The following is a 20,527-nucleotide window of genomic DNA, read 5'->3' as shown; positions in this document are numbered from 1 at the left end:
GGGCACACACCCTGCTGGCTGTCCACAAAACCCAGACACAGGGTTGGAGATCCTGCCCCACCCAAGTCTCTAAGGGATCTGAAAAACTACAGAGCCCCATCTGAAGATAGCAAAATCCAGAGAAAGCTGCCAGAGCAGAGGTCTCCTCTCAAAATAACCGCTCTGTAGCCCTGCAGTCACCTAATGTGCAAACTCTGTGTCCTTATTCCATCCCTTTTCATAGTGACAAAGCCTCGTTCTGTCACAAGGCCTAGACCAGCCATTCCAAACCAAGGTTCTGTGAAGCCCTGAGCTTTGGAAGATTGACCTCCCATCTGCCTGCATACTTCTTGGGTCAATGCCACTTGGCAGATGAACCCAATGATAATTTTGGCTTTCTGCACGGGTTGGTATTCTGACCACCACTGTAAGAGAGGGAACTTTTCCCAGTAGCGACAAATTTAAGGGCCATTTTTCCCATGGACAAACAATGAATTGGTTTTAGCAGGGGCTGTGGTTGATTAATCCCCATTTGATTGTGCCTGCATACTTCTGGGATCAATGCCACTTGGCAGAGCAAGCTGCATGAACCCAATGATCTTTTTGGCTTTCTGCAAGGGTGGTATACTCTGACCAACACTGTGAATGAATAAATGAATGAATGAGTAACTTGTATAGCGCTACAAACGTGAACTAAATCGCCTCAAGGCGCTTTTGCAGCCAGTGTCCGCCTGTGTCTTCAGAAGAGATGGGTCTTAAGCTTCTTCCTGAAGGTGGTTTTCTTCCGAGCGGATGTCCGCGGGTTGAGCCGGGGTCCTTCGACTGCGAACTTTCGTTCGCCTTTTGATTTGTAACGGGTCTTGGGGATGTGGAGGAGTTTCTGGTTAGTTGACCGGAGGTGGCGACCTGGGGTGTAGTGCTTTATTTTGTCTCAGAGGTATTGCGGGGCTTTTTCTTGTGTACATTTGTGAGTGAGGCCGAGGGTCTTAAATGTAACCCAATCCTTCACGGCTAGCCAATGGAGGGTCCTCGGAGACGGGGTGATTGATTCCCAGTTTTTTTTTTCCAGTTACCAGTCTAGCTGCTGTGTTCTGGACAACTTGTAGACATGAAGTTTGGTATTTGGGAAGTCCTAGGTAGAGGGAGTTTGCGTAGTCGAGTCGGGAATTGATGATTGTATCCAAGGAGGAACTCTTCCCAATAGCGACCAATGTAAGGAACATGGCGCTGGTGAGGCTGCATTGATTGGTGCTTGCAGGCTGCATTTGATGGGTGCTGGTGAGGCTGCATTTGATGGGCGCTGGTGAGGCTGCATTTGATGGGCGCTGGTGAGGCTGCATTTGATGGGCTCTGGTGAGGCTGCATTTGATGGGCGCTGGTGAGGCTGCATTTGATGGGCGCTGGTGAGGCTGCATTGGATTTGCGCTGGTGAGGCTGCATTTGATGGGCTCTGGTGAGGCTGCATTTGATGGGCGCTGGTGAGGCTGCATTTGATGGGCGCTGGTGAGGCTGCATTTGATGGGCGCTGGTGAGGCTGCATTTGATGGGCGCTGGTGAGGCTGCATTTGATGGGTGCTGGTGAGGCTGCATTTGATGGGTGCTGGTGAGGCTGCATTTGATGGGCGCTGGTGAGGCTGCATTTGATGGGCTCTGGTGAGGCTGCATTTGATGGGCACTGGTGAGGCTGCATTTGATGGGCGCTGGTGAGGCTGCATTGGATGGGCGCTGGTGAGGCTGCATTTGATGGGCGCTGGTGAGGCTGCATTTGATGGGTGCTGGTGAGGCTGCATTTGATGGGCGCTGGTGAGGCTGCATTTGATGGGCTCTGGTGAGGCTGCATTTGATGGGCGCTGGTGAGGCTGCATTTGATGGGCGCTGGTGAGGCTGCATTGGATGGGCGCTGGTGAGGCTGCATTTGATGGGCGCTGTGAGGCTGCATTTGATGGGCGCTGTGAGGCTGCATTTGATGGGCGCTGTGAGGCTGCATTTGATGGGCGCTGGTGAGGCTGCGTTGATGGGCGCTGGTGAGGCTGCATTGATGGGCGCTGGTGAGGCTACATTTCATGGGCACTGGTGAGACTGTGTTGATGGGCGCTTAATTAATAAGGTGGAATATAAATGGGCAGGGCAGAGGGGGTGGAGCCAAGGAAGTGCGGCAGAATGAGGTTTCGCATAGGGTGTCAAAAATCTTTGCACCAGCCCTGCATAGAGCACTAAAATAAGATATGTAATGATAAAAAAATCCTTGTATCTAAAAATTGTATTAGCATGATGTTATCATTTCTGTTTCACAAGCTGAATATAAAACAAAGTATCCAATGCCTGAGCTGTCTCTGTATTGTATGCGGCTCGTTTTCTGAAAGCGCAGTTTATTAAACAGCATTTCAGCGCTCCATTACCATGATCAGATTTTATACCAATAATATTCTTTACAAAACTGCAACAAGATGCAAGACAATAAAAAATAAAAAAAAAACACAACAAAAAAATAGAAACACTCTGAAAGTGTAATTTCATAAGCCGAAGTCGCGTCGACAACACCGAGGAGCAAGGAGAAGGAAAGAGAGGAAAAAAATCACAGCGCAGCTTATTTCTGGCCAAACTAAGTAAATATGACACGCGGGCCAGGGAAAGATCGCGCACATATTTTCTCAAGCTGTCATTTTGACAAAGTGACTTCTCACCGCCGGGATATGGAAACCTAATAACGTTGTTTCGTTCATTGTGTTAACCACATCCGCAGCAAAAAGAGGAAAAAAAATAAAAAAGTGGAAAAAAATGCAAGTCTAATGCAGTGTAGTGTTTAGGCGTGGAGCCAGCCGGCAGACCCGTAAAATGTGCGCGTCTAAACAGAACATGACTGCACGATGAAATACTGTTTAAACGCGAGGATCACGCACGCCTTGCCAGAGATACGCCGCTGTAATATGTTACTGCGGGACCTCAGATTCTAGGAAGAGAAAGAAAATAACGGTGCCTTCAGATATCAAGAACATCTCAAAAAAAGATTCTATTTATCAATTTCTTTTAGGGTCAACTAGACCTGGTTTGAGTGGACAACAAATATTGCCATCACCCAACTATGTCTATTGAGATTTATCTTCACCTCCAGCTGATTAAATGATGGTGTCCATTTTTTTTAAAAGTTAGACACTTCTGACCAGATCCACAAAGAAGTTACGACGGCGTATCTATTGATACGCCGCGTAACTTCTTGGTTGCTCCGGCCTATCTTTGTTTCGTATCCACAAAACAAGATACGCCTGAAGCTGGGTTAGATCCGACTGGCGTACGTCTTAGTACGCCGTCAGATCTAAGGTGCATATTTACGCTGGCCACTAGGTGGCGCTTCCGTATATTTCCGCGTCGAATATGCAAATTAAATAAATACGCCGATTCAGAAACGTACGTCCGGCCGGCGCATTTTTTTACGTCGTTTACGTAAGGCTTTTTCCGGCGTAAAGTTACCCCTGCTATATGAGGCGTATCCAATGTTAAGTATGGACGTCGGGCCAGCGTCCACTTTTCCGTCGATTACGTCGTTTGCGTAAGTCGTTCGCGAATAGGGCTTTGCGTAAGTTACGTTCACGGCTAAAGCATTGACGATTTGCGGCGTAATTTGGAGCATGCGCACTGGGATTCTTTAACGGACGGCGCATGCGCCGTTCGTAAGAAACGTCAAATACGTGGGGTCGTGATAGTTTGACATAAAACACGCCCACCACCAGCCAAATTTGAATTAGGCGGGCTTACGCCGACACATTTACACTACGCCGCCGTCGCCGCTGGCGAAGCTGTCTCCGTGATGACCCGTGGAGAGCAGGAGAATGGGAGGCTACTGCCGGTAATGGGGTAAGTGCTACCTACCAAACCGGGGGGGTTTGTCATACTGTTTGCCGCCCCACCAAAAAAAAATAATCCACTGGCCACCACTGGACATATATTTGCAGTGTGTTTGCATTAAGGCCAACCCTCACTACCACCACACACAGGTGTTATATGGTAGGCAAGGTATTATGTACTGTATGTGCTGGGTGTCATACAACCAAGAACCTTTGAAATCATTTTTAAGCCTCAGGAATCCACTGGTAAAACCAATTCATTCATGGTCAATGGGAAAAATGTCCCTATTATTGGTCGCTAGTGGGAAGAATATCCTCTTTACATGGTGGTTGTCTCTGCCAAGTGGTAATGACCCAGCAACTATCCAGGCACCATCAGATGGGAGGTCAATCAGCCACAGCACTAGTCAAAGCAACCTCTAGAGCAGTGGTTCTCAACCGTTCTTGACCCCTTGATAACATTTCCCAAGTTGTGGGGACCCCCAACAGTAAAAATTTACGTAGCGTGGGTTGTCAGCACCCAAGGCAAAACAAGTAATTTGCGCCCCTAACCCTTACATTTGTGAAGTATTAAAACCCCTTATGGTACATTTTAGTATGTACCACTCTTTGTTCTCCTTTCTTTCCATTTTATCTCTCTAGCCTAAGTTCTTCTTTTTTTTCCCCATCCCTCAATCTAGACGTCTTTCTTGCTCTTTCTCTTAATCTTTCTCTCCCTTTTTATTTATTGTTCCCACTGTTTTCCTTTCCTTTCCAGGTATTCTCTATTTTTATTCTTTCCCCTACTGCTTGGGGGTGGAAGAGTTGGGATGAGTGGCAGTGCTGGTGGGAGAGTTGGAATGAGTGGCAGTGCTGGTGGGAGAGTTGGGATGAGTGGCAGTGCTGGTGGGAGAGTTGGGATGAGTGGCAGTGCCAGTGGGAGAGTTGGGATGAGTGGCAGTGCTGGTGGGAGAGTTGGGATGAGTGGCAGTGCTGGTGGGAGAGTTGGGATGAGTGGCAGTGCTGGTGGGAGAGTTGGGATGAGTGCCAGTGCTGGTGGGAAAGTTGGGATGAGTGGCAGTGATGGTGGGAGAGTTGGGATGAGTGGCAGTGCTGGTGGGAGAGTTGGGATGAGTGGCAGTGCTGGTGGGAGAGTTGGAATGAGTGGCAGTGCTGGTGGGAGAGTTGGGATGAGTGGCAGCGGTGGTGGGAGAGTTGGGATGAGTGGCAGTGCTGGTGGGAGAGTTGGGATGAGTGGCAGTGCTGGTGGGAGAGTTGGGATGAGTGGCAGCGCTGGTGGGAGAGTTCTGATCAGCCAACATAGGTGCTCTTGATCAAGGTCATTTGCTGATCTGAGAACTGTAGTGGGGACTTTTAATGGGAACTATAATCACAGGTAGTGTGTTACTCACTGTGTCTCACACTTCACATTCCTCACCAGTCAACTGACCTAGAGTCTCTGCCCCCCCAGCCATGTTGTTAACTGAATGGGCGGCTGCAAAGAGGCTGAGTGGGCGGCTGTGGGCTCCAGGAACAGCCCTGCTGGGTGGCTGCAAAAGAGGTGCAGGCTTCAGGAACAGCCCAGGATTTGGTGACCCCTGGCAAATCATCATTTGACCCCCGAGGGGGTCCCGCCCCCAGGTTGAGAACCACTGCTCTAGAGGAACCCTAGTTGAGAATGCCTGGTTTCAAGTTAATCTTTTATCCTAATATTTAACTGTACCCCTTCCTTTGACCTTAAAGGATCAATGTCGTTTCCGAAGAAATTGCAATGGGGATTTTCCAAAGAAACTGTATAGTTGGACTTCAATCTAAATGTACAATATGCAGTACGGTAACGGGAAGAGGTTAAGATGAGCCGGAGGAAAAGGTTTGTCTGTTATTATGAATAGAACAAATGAATTGTTTTAAATTATTCATGAATAAAAGATACTTTATGAAAAAATCAAATATTTATTTTGAGCTGAATTCAATGAAAAACCACACATATAATTTGCTGATAAAACAAACTTACAGAATAAGATGGTGATACCGCATAATTAATGATAAATATAAAATGTAATTCCTCCACTCTCATAAGTTTCGTGCAGGAGAAACTTGCAAACAATGTGAACTTCTGCCACCCCCCCCCCCCCCCCCACCTAAAATACCTCCTCCACCTTCCCCTAATGCATACATACCTGTACCCTTTGTCTGCAACCTCATAAATCAATCATATTTTATAAAATTTGAAGTATTATCAATAGAATTACACTGCCGATAAGTAAAGAACATAGATTTCAAATCATAACATTCCAAGAGTTGGTGTCCAATCTTGGACATATGGTACATTTTCAAAACATTTTGCCAAGGAAGGAAAAAGAAAAAAAAAAGAGACCAGTGAGAATGACCCAAACATTCTGTAGGGTGAAGCTCAGGATGTCAAGTTCTGTAAGGCTGATCAGCTGTGTAAAAAAGTGTGGGGGGGGGGGGTACATAAATGCAGTAACTAGTTTCAACCAGGGGCGGACTGACAACTCATCGGGCCCCCGGGCAATAGAAGATTATGGGGCCCCCCGGGCTTACAGATGGCCACCACGCCAGGAGGCAGTGCAGAGGCAGGGCAGCTAAAATCTCAGGATTTTCACATCAAAAGCATGTCGGTTTCGGACATATCAGGGACAGATGTAAAAAAAAACACAGAATTTTACATACTGTTCCTGGTTTTATTGAGCCTGGCAACCCTGATGGGGCCCCCTAGTGGCATGGGGCCCGAGAGCCTCAATCGTCAGTCCGCCCCTGGTTTCAACCACTCTAGGGAGAAGAACCCATCCGGGTTCTTCTAAAAGAGGGGAGATCTCAAAGGGTAGGCTTGGGAAACAAAGGATGGCTTCCCGGTAAAACATGGGTGTTATCAGGCCATCATTACCGAAAGGCTGTGCAAGATGGATCTTGAAGCCAAGGTGACCAAAGGGACCAGAAGGCTTGGCTTTCACCATTCTTGAAGGAGAACATAAGTTAAAATTGAGACGGAGTGTTGAGGTTATCCGTGAAAGAGGAGAGATCGGGAGGTTCTGCTTGCTTCCATTTAGGATGGATCAGGAAGAGGGAGGAGCATGATTAGCCGAGAGGAGAAGCAATCATATTGGCCGGGCGGGGCAGGGGGATGTACAGGAAAATTTGGGACTCTGAAGATGGCAGCCCAGAGCGATCTCTCAGTGCTCTGTATCTGAGCCGATTGAGAGCCTGATCGGGTAAGTACCAGGGATGGACAGGCCATTGGGACTACAGGGAGTTTCCCGATGGGTCGATGGCTCAGTGGGCTGGCTTCAGTGACAGCAGACTGCCGCCCCATCTGCTCCTCTGTCCCTGCAGCGCTCACCTGAGGGAACAAAGAAGCAGGGGGAGGACCAGAGGAGCAGGGGGGTGACAGAGGAGTATTGGGGACGACAGAGGAGCATGCGGGAGGGGACAGACAGCTGACTCAAGAGCTTTAACCTGGGAGTTTCTCACTTCTACCTAATTTTGTCCCATAAGGGGGGCACCAAACTGATTCTTTTGCCCGGGTAAAATAATGTCTAGCTTCCCCACTGGTACTGCCTATAAGACTACCAGTACCAGCTGTTCTACTATAATAAAGTAGAACGGCTAGTGGCTAGTGAAGGGGAAGAGGGGGCCAGTCTGGATGAAGTCCAGGGCCAAATTTCTGTCCCAGTCCAGCCCTGGTAGATACCACCCGCAGAGGGGGTGTCCAGTGGACGGGTGGCTTTTTTTCCGCCCCACCCCCCACCCCTCTGGAGGAACCCTAGTTGAGAAACCCTGATCTAGAACATCTGTGGAGACCCTGGCAAACAGCATCAGAGAAGCAGTTTGTTAACCAAACGGATCAGGTTCCACCATCATTGGAAGCACCCTAGGATTCCATGGAACCTTGGTTGAGAAGCCCTGGCCTATGCAGAGGTAGGCTAAAGTTAGCCAAAATTAGCCAGGAGGCTGAAGGTTTATTTTGCGTCCACTTATATACAGCAATCCCACAACTAATACTTCCATGGCATCAAATTCCAACCATTGCGTCACCAACACATATTCTAATAGGCCCTTTGTAAAGGAAACGACTGGGTTTTACAAAGAAGCGATATGCGCTGACCCATTACGCAGAAGCCTTTGCGTGTGACATAAAAAAAAATAACCGTATTAAAACACAGCCGCATTACCATATTAATGAAATATTTCTCATATTTGTAGAAGAGATCAAAGTCTGATTAATTAAAAGACCATGATGAATCACATCAAACCTTGAGATGGAAGCGCTTACAAAAGCTCTGAGCTTGAGCGGAATTCCAAAAAAAGCGGTAAAACAAAGGGCTGAAGGTCTATATTCAGGCCCCTCGATGCCGATTCAAGGATAAGGTTGGTGGGGGGTGATAGATGAAGGGAAATATCTGTGGCATGATGATGAACGGGAAGATGAATACACAGATTGTGGAAAGAAGTGATAATAAACAGGTGTGAGTGGCGGTGAATCTGCATAGTGTAATGAAATGTTGGCGCGCGCCCTTTGAAAGCGGTGTAATATACATACTCCGCCAAATGTTTGCTCTCCTTGTCTTACCTTTATTCATATCAATAAGCTGCTTCTTCTTCTGCATCCGTTCCATCTTCTCACGCTCGGCTTTTTCCTTTGCGATCTTGGCCCTTTTCATCTTCTCTTCCATTTCTCGCCTCTTGTTGTTTTCTTTGACTGCCTCCTGCAAAATATGGGAGGGATACCCATTACCGGCATGACCTTCTGATGATAGGAACATAAGGGCAGACTTATCGAAAGGAACTCTATCTATTAGCAATTGTGCTCATATACAAAAAACTATATACAGTCCGATATATATATATATACAGTGGAACCTCGGATTACGAGCATAATACGCTCCAGGAAAATGTTCGTAATCCAAAGTACTCGCATATCAAAGTGAGTTTTCCAATTAAAGTAAATGGAAATGAAAAGAATTTGTTCCGCATTGACTTCAATCGCATGCAATACCGCATGTGGCCAGAGGTAGGGGGGGCACCGGAGAGCTTTGGAAACAGCCGGAAAGGCCCGAGGACAGCTCGGCTGACCTTGACACACCTCGGAAAGGCTCAGGAACGTTACATTCATAATGTTTCTATTTTATAATATTTAAAATGTATTTGATTTTTTTATTATCAATATCAAAAGGGGGTTAATTTTAACAGGTCATTGATGTCACTGCCATATTGGGCTATTAGATGACAGTCCAGGCCTAAATATCCCCCAGGGCCTTGTATGATGGACCAGGCCTAAATATCCCCCAGGGCCTTGTATGACAATCCAGGCCTAAATATCCCCCAGGGCCTTGTATGACAATCCAGGCCTAAATATCCCCCAGGGCCTTGTATGACAGTCCAGGCATAAATATACCACAGGGCCTTGTATGACAATCCAGGCCTAAATATCCCCCAGGGCCTTGTATGACAGTCCAGGTGTAAATATCCCCCAGGGCCTTGTATGACAGTCCAGGCGTAAATATCCCCCAGGGCCTTGTATGACAGCCCAGGCCTAAATATCCCCCAGGGCCTTGTATGACAGTCCAGGCGTAAATATCCCCCAGGGCCTTGTATGACAGTCCAGGCCTAAATATCCCCCAGGGCCTTGTATGACAGTCCAGGCCTAAATATCCCCCAGGGCCTTGTATGACAGTCCAGGCCTAAATATCCCCCAGGGCCTTGTATGACAGTCCAGGCATAAATATACCCCAGTGCCTTGAATGACAGTCCAGGCCTAAATATCCCCCAGGGCCTTGTATGACAGTCCAGGCCTAAATATCCCCCAGGGCCTTGAATGACAGTCCAGGCCTAAATATCCAACAGGGCCTTGAATCACAGTCCAGGCCTAAATATCCCCCAGGGCCTTGAATGACAATCCAGGCCTAAATATCCCCCATGGCCTTGTATGACAGTCTAGGCCTAAATATCCCCCAGGGTCTTGTATGACAATCCAGGCCTAAATATCCCCCAGGGCCTTGTATGACAATCCAGGCCTAAATACCCCCCAGGGCCTTGTATGACAGTCCAGGCCTAAATATCCCCCAGGGCCTTGTATGACAGTCCAGGCCTAAATATCCCCCAGGGCCTTGAATGACAATCCAGGCCTAAATATCCCCCAGGGCCATGAATGACAGTCCAGGCCTAAAGATCCCCTAGGGCCTTGTATGACAATCCAGGCCTAAATATCCCCCAGGACCTTGAATGACAGTTCAGGCATAAATATCCCCCAAGGCCTTGTATGACAGTCCAGGCATAAATATACCCCAGGGCCTTGAATGAGAGTCCAAGCCTAAATATCCCCCAGGGCCTTGTATGACAGTCCAGGCATAAATATCCCCTAGGGCCTTGTATGACAGTCCAGGCCTAAATATCCCCCAGGGCCTTGTATGACAATCCAGGCCTAAATATCCCCCAGGCCCTTGTATGACAGTCCAGGCATAAATATCCCCCAGGGCCTTGTATGACAGTCCAGGCCTAAATATCCCCCAGGGCCATGTATGACAGTCCAGGCCTAAATATCCCCCAGGGCCTTGTATGACAGTCCAGGCCTAAATATCCCCCAGGGCCTTGTATGACAGTCCAGGCCTAAATATCCCCCAGGGCCTTGTATGACAATCCAGGCCTAAATATCCCCCAGGGCCTTGTCTCAATCACCATTTTTAAGGAGCCTTTTTATTATACATTGATCGTAAAATGTGCCTTCCACACCAATTCCTGGTGGGCGTCAACATGACCTGGTTGGTGTCCACCAGGAGCCGACCCTCAGGGATAGGCACAGTTCTCCTTCTTAAATGCTCCATTTCTCACGACTGTACAAATGGTGCAAAATTCAGGTCTCTAGGTTTTTTCTGTTTTTTTTTTCTAAAAATAGTCTTTTTATTACTGGAATGAAAAGAAAATCTGGTTGAGGGGAACCGTGCCTAATACGTGTCGTCTTAAGTCTCTTTGAAGTTACAGAGCCGATGTGGCTCTCTCCAGTATTTTTATAATGAGTTTTACATACTGTGACTTTCCCTACCTGCGAGCGAGGTTTTCCTTTCCTCGCCTGCTTGGCTGTTTCTTGTCCTAGATTGCTGTGGGATTTGGGAGCGGTTGCCCCCTGTGGGCTCTTAATGCGCCTCTGGGTGCCGGCTCCCGCTCACTCACTGGCGATAATTACAATTTAGAATGTACAGCTCAGTACTGACTATTACACAGAGTCATAGTGTGACCAGCCCAGCTGCAAAGCACAGCAGAACTGGGCAAAGCAAAAGCATAAAGTGAGCATAAAGAGGATAGCGTGTGCAGTATACAGGAATATAATATACAAACTGTAATACAGAGTGTACAGAGGCCCCGCTCAACCTTCTTACCATTGGGGAACCCTTGAAATAACTTAAATAACCAGTCCGAAACAAAATAATCGATCCATTTTTATAAAATCAATAGGCATCTGTAATTATAAATACTAAATTTGTGTTTGCAAAATAAATACACATTAAAATAACTAAAATATTAAAGTTCTATTGTGCTTAGATCTGGTTTGATGAAGACTTTGGGGCAGATTCACAAAGATCTGCCCCGGCGCAGCGTATCTGAGATACGCTACGCCGCCGTAACTTACTTTTTTTGTTTTAAATCCTGGAAGAATTTGCGCCGTAAGTTACGGAGGCGTAGTGTATCTCTCGCAGCGTAACGGCGCCTAATTCAAATCGGCGAGTAGGGGGGCGTGTTTTATTTAAATGAAGCGCGTCCCCGCGCCAAACGAACTATGCATGCGCCGTCCCTAAATTTTCCGCCGTGCATTGCGCTAAATGATGTCGCAAGGACGTCATTGTTTTGATGTGGACGTAAATTACGTCCATCCCGATTCACGGACGACTTACACAAACGAAAAGAAAAAATTCGAATTAAACGCGGGAATGACGCCCATACTTAACATAGCAGGTTTAACTATACGCCGGAAAAAGCCGACTGGAGACGACGTAAAAGAATGCGACGGCCGCTCGTATGTTCGTGGATCGTCGGAAATACCTAATTTGCATACTCGACGCACATTACGACGGGAACGCCACCCAGCGGGCGCCGAAAAATTGCATCTTAGATCCGAAGGCATACGAAGACGTACGCCTGTCGGATCTAACCCAGATGCCATCGTATCTTGTTTTGAGGATTAAAAACCAAAGATACAACGCAGGAAATTTGAAAGTACGCCAGCGTATCAGTAGATACGCCGGCGTACTCGCTTTGTGGATCTGCCCCTGTGAGTTACCTATTTATTTTCTTTTTTTTTTAATAAAAATGCACATTTCTAAAATAACAGTTTAAAGCGGAGGTCCGGTTTAAAAAAATAAATGAATACAAGTCAGCAGCTACTAACACTGTAGCTGCTGACTTTTAATAAGGAGACTTACCCGTCCAGGGTGCCCCGCGATGACGGCAGCCAAAGTCAAGCAAACGCTCGGCTGCCCCGCCGCCATCCTCGGTGAGGGAATCAGGAAGTGAAGCCTTGCGGCTTCAACGCCCGATTCCCTACTGCGCGGCGCAACGTGAATGGGTGATGTCTCCTGGGACACACACAAGGTCCCAGAAGACACTGCTCCCCCATTCCCCAGGAGGCAGCCGAGGAGGAGAAGAAAAAAGATGGACCGCGGATCAGGAAGTGGCAAATTAGGATGATCTGCCTAGCAACAGGCACTTCAGGTATGTATAAACAAAAATAAAAAAAATAATAATTTTTTTGCAGCATTTTTTATTTTATTTTTTCTTGGTGGAGCAATTAAGCCCCAAGCCTCTTTCTGATATTTGGTGTTTACAAGTTAAAAATGTATTTATTTTTTGCTAGAAAATGACATAGAACCCTCAAAAATGATATATATTTTTTTGTAACACCCTAGAGAATAAAATGGCGGTCTTTGCAATAGTTTTTGTCACACCGTATTTGCGCAGCAAATCAAAGGAATAGACTTCTGTGTGTAAATTAGGAAAGTTTAACCACTTAAACACCAAACCTTTTTCTGACATTTGTTGATTTCAAGTTTAATTTTTTATTTATTTTTTGCTAGAAAAACGACTTAGAACCCCCCAAACATTATATATACATTTTTGTAGAGACCCTTGAGAATAAAATGGTGGCTGTTACAATATTTTATATCTCACTGTATTTTACGCCTCGAAAATCGCGATCTTTATTCTAAGCAAAAAAAAATTGTGATTCTCATTTTGGCCAGAATTGTACAGCTCTACTGTATATGTTATTAGATTGTAAGCTCTAATAAACAGGGCCCTCTGATTCCTGCATATTAATAATAATAATAATAATAATAATAATAATAAATATATATATATATATATATATATATATATATATATATATATATTAGGGCTGTTACTGATTAAAATGTTCATGTTTGATTAATCGATTTTTTTTTAATCGATTAATCGACTAATTTCGAATAAATTATAACGCACATACAGATCCAACTACTTTAAGCTGATCTCCTTGCATTGCAACTCTGCATTAGTCAGTGGTAAACGTGGTATACACTATCTACAATCACCCGACACTAGTTAGTTTCCACAATCCATGACTTAACTTCACAGTTCACACAAATACGTTTTAAATTCAAACTGTAGCACTGACGTAAGTAATTTTTTTCCTATTAAACTTTAAGAAAAACTTAGAAAGTTTGTTTAACTTTAATTATAAAATGTATCTAGTATATTGAGTGTAAGTAACTTTATAGTAGGCAAGTAGGCATCACTTTAGCCAGTCACGCAGACATACCAGAGTGTTTACATTTTCTGGAAGCATTTTATTGACAATATACCCTGAAGAACTGAACAGTCTTTCGCACGGAACAGATGTTGCAGATACACAAAGAATTGTCTGCACAAAACTGCTTAGGACAGGAAAACGATGGTTATTTTTGCCCCCTTCCCCTGATGGAGCCTGATGCATCCTCCTGCTCCACAGATGCAAAGGTACCAATGGGTGCAGTTTGCTCGCATCCAGCAGGGTCTCACTGTACGGTGACCTCAAGAATTTTGATCGATCAAAAGAATTTTGATCGATCAAAAAAATTCAAGATTAATCAAGGAATTAATCTTTAATTTCCCCAGCCCTAATATATATATATATATATATATATATATACACGCACACATATATGTATTTATTTATTTTTTTAACTTTGAGTTTAGCTTTTAACTTTATTTTTTTTCCCAGTCTCAGCTCGGGCCGGGATGAGCCTGTCTTCCTGCAATGTTAAATGGAAAGCATTGTGCTGGAGGTGAGTGCTGCTCTTGTGTTTTACGTTATCATTTATTTATTTCCCCTGCAGTCCGCTATTGTATTCCTGAATTTTCTGTGTGCTCAGAGACCAATTAGCTGGCTGGAGGGACACACAGAAGAGGTGGCTCGGGTGGACTGGCAGCGTGTGACAGTTTCATGAAATGACGCCTGTTAAGGGTATATCCGGGGGGGTTAACCCCTGCAAGACTGGAGGCGATTGCTTTAGCATCCACTGGATGCTGCAAAAAAATAACAAATAACAAACATTTATTTTTCTATTAATACATTTAAAAAATAATAATAAATGTATTAATTGAATTATTGATATTTATTATTGGACTATGAATAATATTACTCTAATAATAATAATAATAATAATAATAATAATACTACACTAAGAATAATAATAATAATAATAATAATAATAATAATAATAACAATACTACTACACTAAGAAGAATAATAATAATAATAATAATAATAATAATAATAATAATACTATAATACTACTACTACTACTACTACTACTACTAATAATAATAATAATAATAATAATAATAATAATAATAATAATGATAATAATAATAATAATAATAATAATAATACTACTACACTAAGAATAATAATAATAATAATAATAATAATAATAATAATAATAATATTACTATAATACTAATAATACTACTACTACTACTACTACTACTACTACTACTAATAATAATAATAATATTACTAATAATATTACTATAATAATAATAATAATAATAATAATAATAATACTAATAACACTATAATAATAATAATAATAATAATAATACTGCTGCTACTACTACTAAAAATAATAATAATATTACTAAAATAATAATATTAGTATAATAATAATAATAATAATACTATAATAATACTATAATAATAATAATAATAATACAATAATACTAATAATAATAATAATAATAATAATAATAATAATAATAATAATAATATTACTAATAATATTACAATAATAATAATAATAATAATAATAATAATAATAATAATAATAATAATAATAATACTACTACTAATAATAATAATAATAATAATAATACTATAATAATATAATAATACTATAATAATAATAATAATAATAATAATAATAATAATAATAATAATAAAACTAATAAAACTATAATAATAATAATAATAATAATAATAATAATAATAATACTGCTGCTACTACTACTACTAATAATAATAATATTACTATAATAATAATAATAATAATAATAATAATAATAATAATAATAATCATAATAATAATAATCATAATAATAATAATAATAATAATAATAATAATAATACTACTACACTAAGAATAATAATAATAATAATAATAATAATAATAATAATAATAATAATCATAATCATAATAATAATAATAATAATAATAATAATAATAATATTACTAATAATATTACTATAATAATAATAATAATAATAATAATAATAATAATAATAATAAAACTATAATAATAATAATAATAATACTGCTGCTACTACTACTAAAAATAATAATAATATTACTAAAATAATAATATTACTATAATAATAATAATAATACTATAATAATACTATAATAATAATAATAATAATAATAATAATAATAATAATAATAATAAAACAATAATAATAATAATAATAATAATAATAATAATAATAATAATAATAATAATAATAATAATAATAATAATAATAATAATAATATTACTAATAATATTACAATAATAATAATAATAATAATAATAATAATAATAATAATACTACTACTACTACTACTACTAATAATAATAATAATAATAATAATAATACTATAATAATAATAATAATAATAATAATAATAATAATAATAATAATAATAATAAAACTAATAAAACTATAATAATAATAATAATAATAATAATAATAATAATAATAATAATAATAATAATAATAATAATAATAATACTGCTGCTACTACTACTAATAATAATAATAATATTACTATAATAATAATAATAAAAAAACAATCATCTGTTTTTGGCCCAATCCGTATTTCCTAAAAGCTGAACTGCAGGCAAGCAGCTAAATGCACAGATAAAATACATATATGAGAGCCGCTGTAGTTCTGCCCATCCAGTCCTGGGATTTACAGCCCTGTCCCTGGTAAGACTTGATTTTTTTTCCTCTCTTCTGCAGTAACACTTAATTGTGCAGTGACAGAGGATGCATAAGACTGATGAGCTCATCTCTCCTTCACTCTGCTCTCTCATCCTGTCAGCATGTCCTATGTTAGCACCGCAGCACAACAAACTGGTTCCTTGTGCTGCCTTCCCCTCTCCCAGTTTGGACTCAACAGAGATTGCAAAAGAGATGGTCAGAGATTGCAGACATGATACACGAGAAGGTCAGAGACTGCGGACATGATACAGGAGATGGTCAGAGACTGCGGACATGATACAGGAGATGGTCAGAGACTACATACATAGGACAGGAGAAGGTCAGAGACTGCAGACATGATACAAGAGAGGGTCAGAGACTGCAGACATAGTACAGGAGATGGTCAGAGACTGCAGACATGATACACAAGATGGTCAGAGACTGCAGACATGATACACGAGATGGTCAGAGACCGCAGACATGATACACGAGATGGTCAGAGACTGCAGACATGATACACGAGATGGTCAGAGACTGCAGACATGATACACGAGATGGTCAGAGACTACATACATAGGAAAGTAGATGGTCAGAGACTACATACATAAGACAGGAGATGGTCAGAGACCTCAGATATGATACAAGAGATGGTCAGAGACTGCAGACATGATACAGGAGAGGGTCAGAGACTACATACATAGGAAAGTAGATGGTCAGAGACTACATACATAAGACAGGAGATGGTCAGAGACCTCAGACATGATACAAGAGATGGTCAGAGACTGCAGACATTATACAAGAGATGGTCAGAGACTGCAGACATGATACAAGAGATGGTCAGAGACTGCAGACATGATACAGGAGATGGTCAGAGACTGCAGACATGATACAGGAGATGGTCAGAGACTGCAGACATTATACAAGAGATGGTCAGAGACTGCAGACATGATACAGGAGATGGTCAGAGACTGCAGACATGATACAGGAGATGGTCAGAGACTGCAGACATGATACAAGAGAGGGTCAGAGACTGCAGACATGATACAAGAGATGGTTAGAGACTGCAGACAGATTACAGGCGATGGTCAGAGACTGCAGATACAGTACTACATAATAATTCTACCTGGGTGCGTCCCCTGCAGGGATTTTCTGGAAATCCAAGAACTGAGTCAGGCTTTCCTTGGCATTGTTAAAAAGCCATTAAAGAAGACTTTGATTTTTGGAACAGTCTTTCTGCCACCTGAGCTATAAAACCTTTATAGCCGCTGACATAAAACACTCATTAATATGCCTCTCACACGCATCCAGCACAGCATGGCGTCCGCGAATCCAGCACTAATCAAATAGGGGGAAAATCTGATTGGTCTAGAAGAGTTTTAGATAGAGAGATAGATAGCTCAGTTCTCTGGCCCACTCTGAGCACAGAACAGGGACTGCCAGTCAGAAAGTCTCTGTTCTCCCCTCCAGCTGCGTGGCGGGGGGGGGCTCAGGCTCTCAGTGACGTGCATCTGGGAGGATCCCGACATTATTGTCAGGATGTCTGCAGAACTTGGACCGCCTCTGTGATGTCAGCCAACAGGGAGCTTTATCCCAGTGTCGGCTGGATCTGGGACACAGCAGGGCAAAACTAAGTGCACGCCAGTGATCCCCAAGAGTATAGACTAAGGATCTTTGGCCAGAATTCTCCTTTCCCCCAGGATCACACTCAGGTCCGATTTGAATTCAGCTGAACCCGCACAATTTTAAAGCGGTTGTAAACCCGCATATGGATTTTTTTTTTTTTTACACCTGCAAGGCAAGAGACATAGGGCCAGATCCACAAAAACGGGCGTATATTTAGGCGGGCGTAGCGGATCTCATATGCGCTACGCCGCCGTAAATCAGAGTGGCTCGTAGGGTATCCACAAATAACTTGCTCCCATATGTGGGCCAGCGTAACGTAAATCTGCCGGCGTAAGGCCGCGTAATTCAAAGTAGGCTTGGAGTGGGCGTGTTGTATGTTAATCTAGTATGACCCCACGGAATTGACGCTTTTTACGAAGGGCGCATGCGCTGTCCGTGGACGTGTCCCAGTGCGCATGCGCGAAATCATGTCGCAAGTAGTCAATGCTTTCGACGTGAACGTAACTTACGCAAAGCCCTATTCGCGAACGATTTACGCAAACGACTGAAAATTCTACGCTGCCCTGACGTCCATACTTAACATTGCGTACGCCTCATAGAGCAGGGGTAACGTTACGCTGAAAAAAGCCTAACATAAACGACGTTAAAAAATTGCGCCGGGCGGACGTACGTTTGAGAATCGGCGTATCTAGCTAATTTGCATACTCTACACGGAAATCAACGGAAGCGCCACCTAGCGGCCAGCGTAAATATGCACCTTAGATCCGACGGCGTACTAAGACGTACGTCGGTAGGATCTAGACCACATTCAGGCGTATCTTGTTTTGTGGATACAAAACAAAGATACGACGGCGCATCGTAGAACTTACGCGGCGTATCAATAGATACACCGACGTAACTCTTTGTGGATCTGGCTCATAATGAGCTAGTATGCACCGCATACTAGCTCATTATGAAATACTTACCTCGGAACGAGGAGAAGAGAACTTACCTGGTCCACGCCGAGCGAGATGTCATCTTGACTTGGTGTGTCTTCTGGGTATCGCCGCTCCAGCGCTGTGATTGGCTGGAGCGGCGATATGCGCGGGAGACTTCAATTCTGCAAGGTCCGGCGGCTGCCGGTCCTTTAGCCGAGGATCCCCCCGGCGCATTGCGAGGGGAATGTCTCCTAAACCGTACAGGTTTAGGAGATATTCTCTATACCTGCAGGTAAGCCTTATTATAGGCTTACCTGTAGGTAAAAGTTAAAAAAATGGCTTTACAACCACTTTAAACCGGCATTTCAGTCGGACTTCGGGGGGCCATTTGACAGACATCTGTGCGGGTTCCTGCACAGATATCTATTCAAATCGCCCACAAAGTTGCCAGAAGTAGTTCAGGATTCACCGATTCAGACGTTGCCGGCAATAGGTGGCAATTTGACATGTCAAATTGCATATCAATATTGCCCAAAGTGAACGTGGGCTTCAGGCTACTGAGTACCAATCAAACCACATGTTCTCCCTGTGCAGCCAGTGCGAGGCGCTATTGTTCCTGTAGAGCAGGGGTGTCAAACTCAATTTCATCATTTTTTTCTCAGAGAATAGGTGCAGGAACTCCCCCCTTCTGAGTCACTACTTGCCTCCGCCCCCTACCCACCCACGAGCATTTTCCCTTGGTTCCACCCCCTACCCACCTCCCAGTACCGGCCCTTCTAGAGAATACAGAACTAAATGTTATTTTGTGGTGCTTTTGTATGGTATTCGTTCATAACAAGAAGAGCAATCAAATAAATCCTCTGCAGCCAGCGAAAATAGACCCCACATCAGCAATAATAGATCCCACCCAGCAATATAAATTTCCACAGCAATAATAGATACCCCCAGCAACATTAGACCCACCCCAGCAAACATTAGACCCACCCCAGCAACATTAGACCCACCCCAGCAAACATTAGACCCACCCCAGCGACATTAGACCCCCCACACAAAATAGATTCCTGACAGAATACCCCATTACCTATTGCCATTACATACGGTATATTCAGCGCTAGAGGTGCCGGTGACTTGTCGGTATTGTTCCCCCATCCAGATGGTTCCTTTAAGGACTGCGCAGGTGCAATCCTTGCCGACGGAAATCTCCGAACCTCAGCCGGCATCCAGGCTCATTCCTTAACATCCCCGTGGATTGGAGGATGTAAAAAAAAAAAAAGCCAGGAGGGCGAGCGAGCAGAGCGAGCCTTCCGAATTTTCACGTCGCCCTGGATGCCGGCCGAGGTTCGGAGATTTCCGTCGGCAAGGTTTACGCCTGCGCAGTTCTTACAGCAGGGGTGCCCAACCTTTTGAAGAGTGAGGGCCACTTAAGCAACTTGGTGACCAGTCGAGGGCCACAATGAGCGGAGCGGATGGATGACCGGTCACGACTACTCTATAGGCCCTCTGATCCGCCCAGATAGAAGGGGACAAATGTTTTTCGGATTGGAGGTAGGCGGGTGTAAACGGACATCTGTCGCTCTGTAGAGGTGAATTGAGGGTCCCATTTGGTCGGGCTGATCGTGTGAAAAGGGCCTAAGACCGCTTTCACACTGTTGTGCTGCGGTTTACCCACACCGCAAGTGCCGCTGTGTCTATCCTGC

General features: G+C 43.1%; 1 protein-coding gene across 3 annotated transcripts in view; it reads right to left on the bottom strand.

The window, feature by feature from the left end:
• The window catches only part of DIAPH2 (diaphanous related formin 2), a 1,333,979-nt gene that overhangs the window by 255,279 nt on the left and 1,058,173 nt on the right, over positions 1-20,527 (bottom strand). For all 3 annotated transcript variants that reach the window (XM_040325027.1, XM_040325028.1, XM_040325029.1), the window contains one exon: positions 8,392-8,527. In XM_040325027.1, the coding sequence (XP_040180961.1) occupies positions 8,392-8,527 (136 nt within the window). The remainder of the gene's footprint in view (positions 1-8,391; positions 8,528-20,527) is intronic.

Source organism: Rana temporaria, chromosome 9, assembly GCF_905171775.1.
Source record: "Rana temporaria chromosome 9, aRanTem1.1, whole genome shotgun sequence".
NCBI classification, from domain to species: domain Eukaryota; kingdom Metazoa; phylum Chordata; class Amphibia; order Anura; family Ranidae; genus Rana; species Rana temporaria.
Note: the sequence above shows the minus strand (reverse complement) of the source record. Positions and strands in the feature narration are given on the sequence as shown.